Below are 15865 nucleotides of genomic sequence, written 5' to 3'. Positions count from 1 at the left end.
TTTTGCTTTTAATAAAAGTTAAAATTAATCAGACAACCTGTGACTGTGTGTAAGGACTACAGCTTTTCTTTATAGAGTACATTTAGCAATTTGCTTGATTTAATCTTCTTCATCTTCCATAGGAAACATGTATTCTCTATTTTGTGTGGAAACTGTTAAATTACTGAAGTAAAAGCTGACAAATGCTGATAATTACTGGTGTTATTTTACACAGCTGTTGCTGATAAACTCAGTGTATTATTATAGGTAAGGCCAGAAGCAGTATCCTGTTATATAGGTTGCTGGATGCCACTTTATGTACATCTTTTTTTGGCTACTTATAACTATGCTAAACATCAGCTACTCAGACTGAAACTGCATATGTGAGGTATCACCCTCAGGCCAATTCTCTTTACTTTATTCAAGCTTCAGAGAAACTGGTGTAATCACTTTAGCAAACAAATTTAGTGGAAAATATTTTGACTTTCATCTGGAAGGCTCTAGCACTCCCCTTTGTGTTTGAAAGAAGGATGAACCTGTGGCAGCAAAATAGCTTTTGTGTCAGATAAGCACTTTTTCCATCTTGATTGAAAGGATATTCCAATATAGACTCTGAAAGTAAGCCTTTAAAAACTTAGAGGTCATTCTTGGTCCAGAATTAGCAAGAAAATATTTAGTTACTTTCTTTTTGCTGTCAGTCTGCAAGAATCGTACCTCCTCTACTGTTGAGTACTTGTGTCATCCCTATATAACAGTGGTTTAGATGTGTGTACTTGAACCTTCATGTACTTGAACCTTCACAGGTTTCCTCTTTCCTTTTTTCCTCAGGTTAAATGCCTTCCTGAAGGGCTCTTAGGCTTAAAAGTCAAAGGTCCTGAAATGTGTATGGGCTTTGAGGGTCAAGCCAACATCTTCTTCCTGGTCTGATATTCTTCTGACTGAGAGATAAGCCACCTGAGAGATTTAAGAAATAGCACCTTAACCTCAGATGTTTGATGCCAACACTCATCTGGTCCCAAATGTTAGACTCAGAGTACTGTAGGCTGGAAAGAACCTTTGGAGGTTGTCTAGACCAAGTCCCTATGCAAAGCAGAGCTAATCAAATCAGGTTGCTCAAAGCTCCAGTCAAGTCTTGAATGCCTTAAGAACTGAAAGCTGGGCCACTGTTACAATATGGGATCACCCTCATGTTAAGAAATGGGTTTCTACTGTCTAATCAGATTTTCCCATGTTCCAGCTTGTGTCTGTTTCCTCTTGTCCTATTGCTGTGCACCTCTGCGAAGTGTCTGGCTCCATCTTCGCTCTCTCCTCTGATCGGGTACTTGTAGAAAGCAAGGGCCCTCCTGTGCCATATCTTCCCCAGGCTGCACAGACTCAGCACTCTCAAACTCTCCTTGTACGTCCATGCTCCAGCCTCAGACCAGGCTAGTGACCTATTGCACTTGATCCAGAAACTCCATGTCCTTCCTGCACTGGGGAACCCAGAACCAGAGAGCACTCTGGAGACAACACACGCTTCCACCTGTGCTGAAGAGAGGGTAAGAAACATTTTGCTGGACCTGCTCTCTACACACTTGCTAATGTAGCTCAGGACATGGTTGGATGCCTTTGTCACAAGGACATAATTCTGGCTTGTGCCCAGACTGTTGTGTACCAGGCCAGGTCCTTTTCTGCAAAGTTGCTTACTAGACTTCAAGCCTATACTGGTGCATAGAGTTATTCCAACCCACATGTAAGTCCTTGCATATGCTCTTCTGCTCTTCTTGAACTTCATGAGCTTTCTGTCAGCCCATTTCTCCAACCTGTCCAGGTCCTTTTGAATGGAAGCCATCCAGAATATTGACTGGTCCCTGCAGTTTGGTGTCAGCCACAGTCTTGCTCAGTGTGCACTCCATTCCATCCTCCAGGTCATTAACAAAGATGTTAAAAAAATATTGGTCCCTGTACTGAGTCAATTCCCTTCCCACATTATCAACCACTTCAACTGGCCAAAATCTGCTCTTTGAAGTCCAGGGTTGTAATTCTGCCATTTGTCAGCTTGCTCACTCCTCTCAGGAGTCTCATGGTCACTGCAGTTATGGCTGCCCTCAGTCTTCACATCTTCAGCCATTTTCTCCTTCTTCATAGAGTGGTAGAGAAGACGAGGCATATTGTCCAGTTGATTCATCAACCAGTCTCCAGCAACTATCACTTGCCTTTTCCTCTCAGCCCCTTTTTCCCTTTCCCGTCAGGGCAAGCTGGCCCTGATGAATGACCTGACAAGTCTTGTTCTTCCTCAATACCATAGCAGATGATGCAGGGCCAATGCCTAGAGCTTGAGCCTGTGCTCTGTATGTAAAGATAATATAGGCGGGGGCTGAAGACTGGAGGAGGTGGTAACAAGTGCCCAATGTAGATTTCTGCCCCCCAGGATGCCCCAGAGGGGCCTCTTTTGATTATTAATGAAGCATGGGGGAACTAGCCTACTAACTTAATTAACCAAGGTAGGTGCCTAAATTTCAGTAATCAGAATATCTCCTCCAATGCCACCTGATGGAATATTTTTATTTCTTATTATCTTTAAAAATACAAATTACTTTGAAAACTCCTACTGAAATTCAAAAATAATGTTATTAGGATGGCCAATTCAGGCACTCAGAAGTTAAAAAAGGTCAGAAATAAGGTTGCCTGCATAACTGTATTTTTGGCTGTCCCATGTGTACTAGTTCCAAAACATCTTTCATTACAAAAGTATCATTCACTGGTGTTTTTAACTTAAGTGACAAATAACAGTGGCTGAGTAGGGTGTGTTCCATAATTCATCACCTCTCTAGAAGTAAATGCATTTGCTTTCTGCTGCAGTAGTTGTAACTTAATCTGATGCAGAATATTAAGATTCAGAAAGAGTATGGCATAATTCATGGGTAACAGATGCAAAACAGACCCCTATATAGAGCAGGAAAGGAGTGTACCCTCTCACATGCCTCATGCAGTGACTGTAGATGATGAGGAAGTAGGAAGTGAACAGAGCTCAGAAAGTGGCCAAGTTTGCAAGCCTTTCCTAATCAGGATAGCCTGCAGGCTCTGTTGAAGACACTGCTAGAAGGTTGGTCTGACCCAGTAGGTAATTTCTTCTTTTCTTATGTCATCTAGGGTGTTTGGATAGATGAGGGAGAAGATGGCAATGTGTTGCCTCTCTGCTTCCACAGTTGCAGTAAATTGGCTAACAGGCACAAGGGCAGCTCATACAAGAAGTCTGCCAGGCTGCCACCACCTCCAGAACACCACCAGCCTTCTTACAGCTCCTCCTTTTTCAACATTGCTGTCAACCCATCCTGGACATTAGGAGATGAAAAATTGTGTCCCACAGGTCATGTGGCATCATCTATAAACTGCCCTGCCCATGCTGGAGGAATCCCAGTCTCACAGATTAATGAGTAGGAGACCTTTGCAGCAATGGGGAGATACTGTGTGTTGAAATTGAGTCATTTTAAACAGGCAGTCTTTTCTAGCAGTTTCAAACCTCAGAGTTGACTTGTGAGGAGCAGTAGCATAGCATGGTTGGCCTATATGTGGTATAAAGAAAGAAATAGAGTTCAGTTATCTATCAGTGCTAAATTTCACCTTCCCTCTTCTTCAATGCCTCCGGCACTCCTGGCCGAAAACCTGCAGTGTTGTAGCACCAAAAGTGTGGTGCTGTACCTAATATAATTAGTAAATTAATTACAGTGTGTGATGAAATCATTATGAAGGTCACTTACTGAAGGGCACATAGTTAACTAGAGATATAAGCATCTATATAGTCATAATCATGGCAATATTTTAATTTTGCTTAAAATATTCCATTCTCGCCTAATAATGAAGTCTGTGATTGAAGACTGCCATTCAGATTTGTCTGGGGTTTTTTTCCCCCTTTTCCTCCATGTGTAGATCTGTGGAATTAACTTGTCAGTACCCTAAGCCTAGTAAATTTGTTATTAAACCGGTTATGCCAGTCTGCACAGACTTTTCTAACATACCCTTGCACCAAAGCATTTCTCTCAGAGGTGCAGAGAAGGTTGCCTGCAAAAGCTAACTTACTCAGTGTCCGCCAAAGGAGACAGAAAAGCAGAGTGAAGCAAATGAAGGCCCAGTTCCACTCATGGTTTTTCCCCACTGTAGACACTCCCATGAACACAAAAATCAGGGTCTCACTGACGCTGCTCAGCATCTTCATGAAATATTTTATTGTGGTATAGGAATTCTGGGAAACGTTCTCCTCCACATATTTTTTCATTGTCACTGCACATGCTGTCATCCTGTACCGGGAAAAAACATCAGAGATCAGCAACAACCTATTTTTCTTTTCATTTAAGTACAACCTCAGCTTTCATTACATGCACTCTCCATCACCAGCCTCTGACCTTCCTAATATCGAGAAGCATTTTATTTCTTCAGTAATCTTAGCTATTTCATTAGATAGAAGAGCACCTTCATTCACATTTAAAAATCCATTTTGCATACAGGAAAAAGGAAGCAAACAAGTCAGCCTCCCCGACAAGGAAATGAGGGTATCACATTCCAGTTCAAAGTCCGTTTTATCCTGAATACCTAACACACAGCCACCAAGCACCAAATATTTGAGTCTCAAACGAAGGGCAAGTAAGTTTTGTACCAGCCTATGGACAGATTTGTTAGAGGGACATAACCTGCCTCTTGGTGATCTTCTCCTTTGAGGTGGTGGTGTGAGGCCATGGTGGTAGTCCTATGCCAGGGCCAAAGCTCCTGGTGGCTCCCTGCCAGCTGGCTGGCAGATCAGCAGGGCCAGGGTAACCTTCAGTGACTCTCCACTCACAGCAGGGGGAAATTCAGTTACCCTACAGAGGTGTCCTCCCTCCCTTTTCGTTACCCAGGGTGTGGGGAATGTGCCTAAGGAAGCAAAGGGATGTTTTCCACCTCTTTGCTGTTAATGAAGACTAGAGCCTGCTTCAGAAGCATCAGCAGCCACCCAGCACTGACCCTGGTAACAATCAAATGGAGCAGCAGTCTTTGAGCAGCCCCACTGAAGGGAGTCTCCTCTTCCCCCCTTCATTTTCCATTTTCATAGGTAATAGATAGATTGAGTGCTATGCTAGTAACATATTCATCATCTATCTAGTTTCTACTGATACTATTTTAGTCTTTGGGGGCTTCTTGTGATGATATTTTTCCAAACTTGTGAATTCAGAGAATGCTGACTGTTCATTAAATAACCCTTCATCTAGTTTCTGCTCATTTAATTTCCACTGAAGAAATCTCAAGGGTATTCTGGTGGAGCTGAGACATTTAGCAGGTCCAAGGACACTCTAAGACAAGGCCATTAGGCATTAATGTTTAATACTGTTGACTTTTACAGACACATACGTAATAAACTTTTATGATTCAAGTGAAAAATGAATGAATTCCTCAATAATTCAGAAGGGTGACAATAAGTCCCTATCCCTAAAACAAGCAATAATTTCCTTAATGAAGAAGTAAGAATAATAAATCCCAATTATATTAAATTCTTCTATTACTAATAATTTCAGCACTCTAATAAAAATAAGAAGCAAAAGAAATAAAGAGTCATGTAGTCTAGTGCAATGAATAAGTAGGGAAGCAGATTTTTGGGCAGTGCAGGTCGGAAAGGGTCCATATGGTATTAGTGCTCACTACATATAGAGTAGATCTAACCCTGCTCAACTAAAGTCACCAGTCACCTCAATCAGATAAAATGTGTTGGGTATGCAAAGCATAGTACAAGACTCCTCTGCTTTGTCTAATTGCTCAGAAAAACAGATCTCCTGTCTAACTATTTTTTTAATATGGTTAAATATTCAGATATTGCTTCCCAGGGCCATCCTGTAAAGGCTGATTTTACAAAGCCAATTCTGCTCTGAAGCTGAACAAATTGGGGCTGTTCAGCCTGGAGAAGAGAAGGCTGCAGGGAGACCTTATTGCAGCCTTTCAATACTTAGAGGGGGCTTATAAGATAGTGACAACATTTTTAATAGGATCTGTAGTGATAGGAAAGAGGTAATGGCTTTAAACCAAAAGAGGGTAGATTCAGACTAGATATAAGGAAATGAGGGTGGTGAAACACTGGCACAGGCTGCCCAGAGAGGCGGTAGATGCCCCATCCCTGGAAACATTCAAGGTCAGGCTGGACAGGGCTCTGATCTAGTTGGGGATGTCCCTGCTCACTGCAGGGGGGTGGACTAGGTGACCTCTAAAGGTCCCTTCCAACCCAAACCATTCTATGATTCTGTGAAATCAGGGTTTGACAAGTGGAGGTGAGTAAATGCACCTGTCTGGACATCAACAGCCACACGCTTTTATTTGCTAGGTTTAAACTGGTTTGTCCTCAATAAATGGAACTACCTCTCTGGAGCACCAGGGCCTGCAAGGCCCAGCGTGCGGGCTCAGAGCCAACACAGGCCGTGCAAGGCTGCTGCCACCCACCAGTTGCGCACTGGCTGCAGCACCCAGCAGCACTAGCTGGAGCACTTACCACCATCAGGTTCCCATTTTCTTACACTTGGCTGTTTGGTGAGGTATATTTGAAATTCACCTACCAGCAGTTTTCTTGTAAAGCCTCTCACTTTCATCTCTATTCCTTCCATTCTCTTCTGACTCCTTTCCTGCCACCGTCCTTCCCACAATACTCACCCTCGCCACATTTACTGCGGTTGATAGACCTGCCAGCTTTCTCTCTGCAGCGGGCACCCATGCCATCACAGCATTTTAAGAAAGCAGTTCCCAGCGTTGCAGCAGTATCAAGCTATCCTTATCACATTGAAATATGATCATCAATATCCATATACATGAGTATATGTATGCATGTGTGATTCATGTTCTCAGTTGTCTGGTTTTGCCCAGTTTCAGTTCCAGTGATGCTGTTCAAATGTCATGTCATTCCAGTAAATTGTGTTAGAGCTGATGTTCACAGCTGTCTACAAAAGCGAGAACTTGGATTTTTTCTATTGTTTCCGTACTCATTACTTTTCATCTCTTGCGTAACCCGATGGTGATGCTGCTTAGAAATAAGTACAGGTCTACGATCTATCATCAGATCATTCTCTCATTCTGCTGATCTTCAGAGGTAGCAGCCAGACAGTGGCAGCACTAGTCATTTCACCCACAGCTTGCAGTATTTTTTGCAAAGGACAAAAAAATATTTAAAAAAAAACAGAGCAGATATGCACACCTCAGTAGTACATCTATGCCTACGCTGATGGTGGGTTTGCCTAGTTACCACTGCGTTTTACAGATACCTTAGAAGGCGTCCTCTGCAGATCTCTAGGCCAGAGACTGAAAATGCCTGTACTGCACCAGTCTTGATCAAACCACCTTCTCAAAACAATGCCATTTCCCTCAAGAGGCCATCCAAAAAGCCATAAGGAATACTCACGCCAAAATGCCCGAGATGTAAAGGGTTTCAGCTGACAAGTATGACAGGTAGCTGAACATGAAGACCAGCAGGGGTTCAATAGCAGAAACGTTGCGGGTGAATCGAGTCATGAGCGCCGAAACAAATCCAAAGACAACGCCAAACAACATGCCACCCAGCCCCACCACGAAGAAGCGAGCGAAGCCAGCAAAGACATCAACAGATTCGATTTCTTCGTACCTGTGCATCTGAGTGAAGGCGATGAAGATGTTATATAAAACCTACATGTGAAAATAAGGAGACAACAGTCAGACATCCTTCTGAACCTGGCAGGCTTACTCATTTCAGGGGCAGAGGGGCAGTGGGGGGTGTGTGTGTGTGCATGTGTATATATATATATATATATATATATATATATATATGTATGCCTGAAATTTCTTTAGACAGGTCTGAAAAGTAATAGTCGAAATCTTATCTCAGCTGGTTCTTAACAAGTCCCAGAAATAAGGGTCTGTTAAATGTCCTGAAAGGTAGAAAGAAAAAAAAAAAGAGAAGGGTAGATGGTTAGGTAGTAAGAGCAAAACTCTGGGGAATCAAATGCAATTGAAGTTACCAAAAAATACTCTTTTTTTGGTTTTGTTTTCTGAAGGTAAACTTAATTATTGGACTTTGTAGCAGATGTTGAAAGCCCAGCTGGGTTTCTTACCAACTGCAGGCTCTCCCCTCCACATTCTCTTTCTGACTCAGGATGGGGCAAGACAGCTACTGAGAATCACACTTTTGATTTAAATCCCATTTAGGTTGTCTGCATGATCAGTAGACGGGGCAGTAGATGGATTCTGGAATATTAAATGTTTTTCAGTAGTACTTGACACATAAAAATCATGAAACATCATTGGGAATAGGAAAGGAAGCAGGAGAGGGAAGGGAAGGGAATAGCTTCATATTGTCTCTACCTAGATATATGCAGGTTCTCTATCCTCACACGTTTTGAGTCTGATGACATTTAACCTCCTTCGCAGGAGCTCTGCATCAACCTCAAAGTGGGAATCGAAAGCTGGGACACTCTAAATGGCCTAAAGACCCTTCACACATATATTTTGCCTAGAAAGCTTGAAATGACAAAAATAAAAAGAAAACGGTGTCAGATTATAAGAAAGATATGATTTCCTATGTTATATAATTTGGTCTGTAAAGGTAATTTCATTTAGTTTAAAGCAGATAAGTTTACCATACTTCTACTATTATAATTCCTTTTCTGCAGGAATTCGTGATGAAAATTCTTCAATACATTCCACTTTCATCCATCTTTTAGAAACTAATAGAAAGTTTCCACATTAATCAGTGGTGTGGTAATGAAAAGGTCTTAGAGGTTGCTGACAGTCGGTTAACATTAAGTCCTGTCAGAGCTGTTTACAGGGAGTGTGTAACACATGAAAGTCACCTTTCAGTTTTCAAGAGAATTTGGGGAACATCTAAAGACACCAGCTCTCCAAAGCTGTTGCACCGAAGCGTTAATTCAAAAACACAAACCCGACCAAAATCTTTTGCCTTATCTGGTTTTCTTTGGTCTTTCTTCTTCATATAGCTAATTCCAGAAAGCTATTAAGAAGATTAAAGCAGATATTTGCAGGTAGAAGAGTCAAGCTCATTAGGATAATAATTATTCCCCAGCTACTATCTAATCTTAAATTGCTGCTGGGAACATATGACCTTGAGCTGTCAGACAGCCTGTTCTCCAGGAGGCTCATTGTTAATATTTCTGGGGGACAGACCAAGTATAACAAAATGTTTCATGTGAGAAAAAACCCAGAGTTGCTCTTTCCTGGTGACTCTGTCTGAAATTAGGCTCTTTAGTGGCAGATAGGAAAAGAGGGTTCATGTCTCCACAGTGAGTAAATCTTACTGTACTTACCATATGGCTTTTAATTACAAAGCCTGTTTTATCTCTGTTCCCCCTTTCCTGCAGACTTCAACCTCTTCCTAAGACCTGTGATTCTTTATAAATGATACCAAGGCATGAATCTATGCTGACTTATGAATAAAGTAAATTATCCTCAGCAAATAACTTAGTAAGTTTTTATCTCTTTTTCTAGTTCCTAAAGTGTCTATATATATAACTGAATTGACATTAGAGTGGAAATTACGGAAATATGACATAATTTCAATTTTTTTGTAACATGTTTTGTGGGAGTAAACTGTTCTGTATCACATCCTGCACTGCGTCATTCAAGGCTCCATGTAACCACTGCTCGGCTGAGTTCCATTGCAGTGTTTATGCCAGTAAATGGAGTACTGTAATTCTTCATATGGTAAGAAAGCCTGAGTGAGCTTAGTTTGCCTTTGTTCACTCAAAAAGAAGGGATGGACTGATAGTTGACCTCATTTAACAGCTCTGAGAATGTCATGCTTTGGGTTTTTTTGAGGGGACATTACCCTGTAGTGGTATACCACTGGGTGGCTGTTAGTGCCAGGGAGAGGAAGAGAGAGCGTGACATTGTTGCCCACAGGGGACCTCCCCAGGGACAGGCGCCTGCTCCAGCTGTCTATATGATTGCACATACCATCCAGATCAGAAGCACTGGAAAAAAGATCTTCTAGTGACTGCCTTAACCATGAACACGGGCAGCTTTGACAACTCTTTCTTTCCACCCTGATAACTCTTTCTGATCCCATGCATTTATTTTTACTCTAAACACAATGGGTCAGCTTCAACAGCAGGAGTAGAGAATATCTCCATCCTCCTTCCTAGCACCCATACATTCCAGTGGACAAAACCTTCCTCAGTGACATCAGAGAGGTAAATTCATATCCCCTCAAATAAAGAAATTTATTTTACTTAGGTCTCCACCATGCAGTAGATTTCTTTAACTCTCTGCTACTGCATACAAAGAAGAGAGGGCACCATTAGAGAAAACAGTCACTGCCACTTCATTCTGAGTACAGCAAGATGTATAGATGTTCTCAGTGTTTCTATAATCAAGCCTCAGATACGAAGCAGTCAGGGGAAATATTCTGTTTCCTGATGCACACAGGTGTTCAGCTCCTGTTGAGACAGAAATGGTTTGTGTATAGGTGGGAGCAGAGCTTCAGGTGCTTGAAACACTGCAGCAAAGTCAGGGTCCTCCACCTGTGTTCAGGTTTCAGTAAAATCTGCACTGGGTTTACCAACATCACAGTTTTGAATAGGGGCTTTGGAACTCCACTAATGTATGATACATGTTAGGACCAGTCCTGTTGCTCTCTATGCTGATGCTAACATTCTGCTCGGAAGCAACTGGGAAAAGAAGCAGTTAACAGGACTTGGAGCCTTCTCATTCCAACTGACATGGCCCTATTGAGGAGAAAGGGAAAAGGTACAAATGGGTAAAAAGGGTAAATTATCCACTTTTGTCCCAGTCCCTTAAGTAAAAGGCATAACTCCTAAATCATCATTCTAATTCCACAGTCTGTTATTTTACAGATTTTTTATACCAGGATATTGAACTAAATATAGGAAAGAGACCTATCGTTGCCTCAAATGTAATATACAAGTTCAGCAAAAATCATACCAGTTTTTCCTGCTGGGGAAAAAAATGTTCAAGCTGATAAGCAGACTGCAGAGAACCAGGGGATATTTGTATTTAAACAGTCAAAAATATGTATGCTTAATATATCTTGGTGATATTATCTTTTTTAACACACAGAGGTAACTCAAAGGAAACTGTTAAGAGAGAAATGGGGAGGAAATCGTAATATAAGACACCGAAGATAAACAGTTTTAAAGCCTTTAAAAAAGCAAGTGGGGTATCAGAGAGGAGAAAGGTACCTATTGGGCTCCACCTAGGTGACAAATACTTCAGTCTCTTCTCAAACATGAAGCCAGGCAGAGATTCTGAACACTTGAATGCCCAGAAAATGGATGAGAGGTGGGTGATGCAGAGATGCATCAGCAGGAGCTGACAAACTGATTGCAACATAGCTGCTGTGAGAAGAGCCCCAAAGATGAGGGTGCATGGGGCAAAGGGAACTCACAGTGGTGTAGCCAACACTCCCCAAGCGCAGCCCTTTCATTTCTTTCGCTAACACACCTAGTGCTGCTGAGGAATGCCTTAAACATAACTGTTTTTAAAGGCTTTCTGTCACTACACATTTATGCTGTAACAGGACCCTGACTGAAAGCTCATGTAAACACCATTATGAGTTGGACCCACATCATAAATAACAGCTGGAAATGAAGGGAAGACAAGGTAGAGAGACAGTCAAAAAAAAAACCCAGATGAAACAAGCTCTTCCAGAGTGAGGAAGAGGTGTTAATTTTGAGGTCTGCACTTGAAGGAACCAAAAAGACAAGAGGAAGTGACAGGCACATTGGGGATTTTTTTCATATAGTTATAACACATAAACAGTTTGCATGTGAAGTTTAATAACATTTGTCCCTTAGTTCTACATCAGCCCTACATCTCTGATTCACCAAGAGGAAGGATTTATGGTCAATAGGCTGTGGCTGCAAGAAATTGCTTTGTTCCTTTTCTTTTTCGCATTACTCATAAATTGCACTTTTCCCATGAAGCCTTTTAGCAATGAACTCTGTACAGATTTTACAAGTCCAAGTTGTGCCGTACCCTATGTATAACAGTATCTGAATAGTTTTTATGTTTTAGATTCCTGTGATTTAAATTCTGTAAAGATCTTATCTAGCAAAACTCCTTAACCTGCAGTTAACTTGCAGCACATGAGCAGTCCTGTTGGTTTCTGAGCAATGAATCTCCTGCTTGAAATTTCTTCCTTGAAAAACATGTGTATTCTAAGTGTTTTTGTTAATTGTGGTTTACAGACAGAATTTCAGGTTGGTCCAAGTTTTAGTAGAACTAATGAGAAAAGGGGAAAGTATTAGCACAAGGACCTCTGTAAAAACACTCTTTTCCTATTTAAAAAAGAAAAACAAACCACAAAACAACAGAATAAAATCTCTCTAATTCCAGAAGCAACATTTCTAGATACTTGAGATAAGACAGCCTAGAAAGTTGAACATTTGTTAGATGTCAATTTTTTTACTGGCATAAACAGTTATGCAAAGTTATTAGTGACTTTTGGAATTCCTGTCTAAGGTCTCTGGGGAACTTCCTAGAAGGGGCTGGTGGAAGCAGCCAGAGATTGTACATATCTGGCTTTTTTTTTTTTTTTTTTTTTTTTTTTGGCAGAGGGATCTCTAAGGCATGTGACAAGGGCAGGGTCTCCTGTGGTGCTAACCCTTCCTTCAGTCTTTAAGCGGTACAATTTTCTAATTATTTGCTTTTGCAGTATTGAGAACATTCCTAGGTCTTACACTGATCCTACTAGCAAAAATCAGCTCTAGCTTATCCATTCACTTCAGTGAATGCAGGAGCAAGATGTGATGTCTAACGTGTATGCTTCCCTCTTCCAGCAGCTCTAAACCAATATGTTTTTGAAAGAATAATGTAATATGTAATCTTTACATACTTTAAAACTACTTGCAGCTAATAGAGTGGAGTATCCATAAAATAAATAGTGTATCTAGGATCTCCTTAGAGCTGCTCTTGTCCTGTCCCCAATAACCCTACATGCCACAAGAGCCCAAAGAGGAGAAGACAAGGAGTGGAAAGAAACTCACCACAGTTATGCCATCATTTAGCAATGACTCTCCAAAGATCATCATGTAAAGCTGCTCGTTAACAGAGGCTTCTTCAAAAACTACCAAAGCTGCCACAGGATCCACAGCTGAAATCATGCTGCCAAAGAGCAAGTTCTGCAGCAGGTTCAGGTCAGTCAGACCGAAGGCTTCGATCTGGCAGACTCCGTAGAGGGAGAGGCCAATCCCAAATGAGTTTAGCAGAGATCCCAGCACAGACCACCACAGGATGGACCCAAAGTTTTCAAAAAATGGGCGAGTTGGCATGAAATAACCCTCCTCCAGGACAATGGGTGGAAGGAGATACAAGAAGTAAATACTTGTGTTCATCACCGGTGGAGATTTGTGATCAGAAACAAAGATGATCACTCCTACTAGTGCTCCAATGGCAATCAGGATGCAGCTTTCGGGCATGAGTCTTGGTAATCGGTGGTAGAGATGAAACGCTTGAATAAAACATTAGGGTATTAGTCAAGCTTAAATTAACCAGATGACAGACAGATGTTTTGCTTGCCTTTGAATACTTTGTCTTCAGACAGCCTGCTTTTGTTCTTAGGATTATGAATGTAAAAACAGGCAGTACTATTCCCTTCAAAAGTAAACATTCCCGGACTTGTGTCACTAAAGCAGGGGAAGAGTTTGGACATGAATCTCTTCTATTCCTTTTCCCCAGCTCTCAATTTCTGAGCAACTGTGCCTAAACCTAAGTTCCACTTCCAGGAATGCAGAAACCTGTTTGAAGAGGTACTTCACAATTTGGAAAAAAACATATTCTTCAAGAATCCTTGCTGCCCCATTGCTACTGCCAAACCTCTGAGGCACAGTACTGTCCCTCCATCTCAGAGGCACCCCTGTCCCTGGCTGCATGTTCAAAGGCAGCTCCCCCCCGTGCTGAGGAGGGTCCCTGGCTGCAGAGCCCCTGCTGGATTTGGGCTGACCAGAAAACCAGAGAAGTCCAAAGGAGCAGGGAGCAGGTCAGATACCATGGTCTTCTCAGCTCCCTCCACTTCTAGCACTCCCCTGAAGCACTGCATGGACTCCAGGTGATCCACAGACAGAAGGAGTGAGTACTCATGAACAAAATATCCAAAGCAGCAGGAATCAAGCCACAGCAGCATTAGGCTTTGTACAAGATTATTAACCTTGCTTTTCTGGGAAAACCGATGTTCCTACATAAGGTAAACAATATTCTGTAAAGAACCTTATGAGTTAGCTTACTGAAAAAATCCAGTGATTTCAGAGTGATTTCCAGAGCTGAAAGAACTACCAGCAGCCATCAAATACCTAAGAAAATAATGCTTCCTATGGGATTATTTTCCTCTCTAGGATGATGGCTGAGCCTACACTGGCAAATTCATCAGGCCAAAGACTTCCAAGCAGAAGAGTTCAGCTTGCATCCACACAGCCAAATTCTCTTCCCTACCCCAGCAAGAAGTGGTCACATCCAAACTGCCTGTGGGAACAGATCCTAGCCCACAGTCTGCCTGGGAGAAGGCTTGTCGCCATGGGCCGGAGCTGAGAAGGAGCACACCAACACTGATCTGGTGTGGACAGTCACACAGAGCTTCCTGACAGGGTGCTTGCTAGTTTACAAGCATAGATGTAGCCAAGCTGTTTTACAGAGAAACGGGTACACTTACCATATAAATGCTGTGGGTGTGAATCTCCTCCTGCCCGCCTTGAGGTACTGCTACTGCAACTGCTTTCATATAATGAATACTGACATGAATACTGACAGCAATACTAAGAAAATGTCTAGCAATGGCTCATCTAGTCACTATACCAGGAACTGTGTAATCATATTGTGAATAGAGGTGCATCTACTAGAAGTGTAAGGAGTTTTTCAGCATTTACAAGAATGAGAATGAGGTGGTCTAAGAAACCTATAAATCTAATGGCTGTTCTCCATGCCTGAAGCTAGGTCAACCTTCAGCCCGTAACTGTAGAAGCTAATACCATGACTGTATTTGTGTCACCCTCGAATTATCAATGTTCAACAGTAAAGGTAAAGAAAAATATTTTTAATGAAATTTTTAATAATTTATTTAGGAGACTGTTTGTTTCTATAAAAATGTATGTTAAGATCATAACTCTACTCATATCCTTTTTTAATTAAAAGAAAACATGTTCAAGTTTTCTGTCAGTTTTACAGAATAAGGGGATTGTTTTGCCTTTCAAGGTCTCAGAAATGTTTCCCACCCTGAAATCTTGAAATCCAGAAAGAAGATAATACCTGAATTAAACCCTGAAAAATTTTAACAGTTCAGAAATCTTCTTCCCTGTATAACCAGGTTATTCAGACTAACTCTTTCTTCCAAGTAGATTTGGAGTCAGCAGCTCCACACTTTTCATCAAAAATAATATTATTTGAAAGCTCCCAGCTAAGGAACAGGTCTCATTGGGAGGCATCACACAGTTCAAAAGTATCTCTTTCTTGCTCAAAGCAAGATACAGAGTAGATGTGTCAAATGGCAAGTCCTGTGCTTTTATCGATGATGAATAAAGAAATTGATCAATATGCTCACTGCTAACACACTCTGCTGATGCCATAACAACAAATTTGATTTGTGAAAATTTCTATTATTATTTTAGTAGTGAAGACATTTGTTTACGTGAAACGGATTGACATAATCAGCTATTATGAAACAGGTAAATCATGATCAGTGGTAATGAATTTTGTCAATTGTGTGACTACGACATGAAAAATGTTTACCTTCAGGCACCTCCAGAAAATCATCAGTCCCACCTACCAGCCTGTTCTATAGTAATGTGTGAAAATCCCATGGAAAGATCAAAAGGACAGGGAGATCACACGTGTGCAGCTCTTCACATTATTACCGTCTTCTTAAGTTATTTGATATTGCTGCATTAGTTCTGAATGGTCAAAA

The 15865-nt window shown here is 41.4% G+C and overlaps 1 protein-coding gene across 1 annotated transcript in view; it reads right to left on the bottom strand.

Moving 5' to 3' along the window:
• SLC9A4 (solute carrier family 9 member A4) overlaps positions 1–15865 on the bottom strand; it is a 35930-nt gene that overhangs the window by 19129 nt on the left and 936 nt on the right. Inside the window, exons 2-4 of the mRNA XM_064471851.1 lie at positions 12960–13423; positions 7367–7626; positions 4039–4256 (exon numbers count right to left, since the gene is read on the bottom strand). Of these exons, the coding sequence (XP_064327921.1) occupies positions 4039–4256; positions 7367–7626; positions 12960–13423 (942 nt within the window). The remainder of the gene's footprint in view (positions 1–4038; positions 4257–7366; positions 7627–12959; positions 13424–15865) is intronic.

This window comes from Phalacrocorax carbo, chromosome 1 (assembly GCF_963921805.1).
Source record: "Phalacrocorax carbo chromosome 1, bPhaCar2.1, whole genome shotgun sequence".
NCBI classification, from domain to species: Eukaryota; Metazoa; Chordata; class Aves; order Suliformes; family Phalacrocoracidae; genus Phalacrocorax; species Phalacrocorax carbo.
The sequence above is the reverse complement of the archived record's forward strand: the minus strand, read 5'-3'. Positions and strand labels throughout refer to the sequence as shown.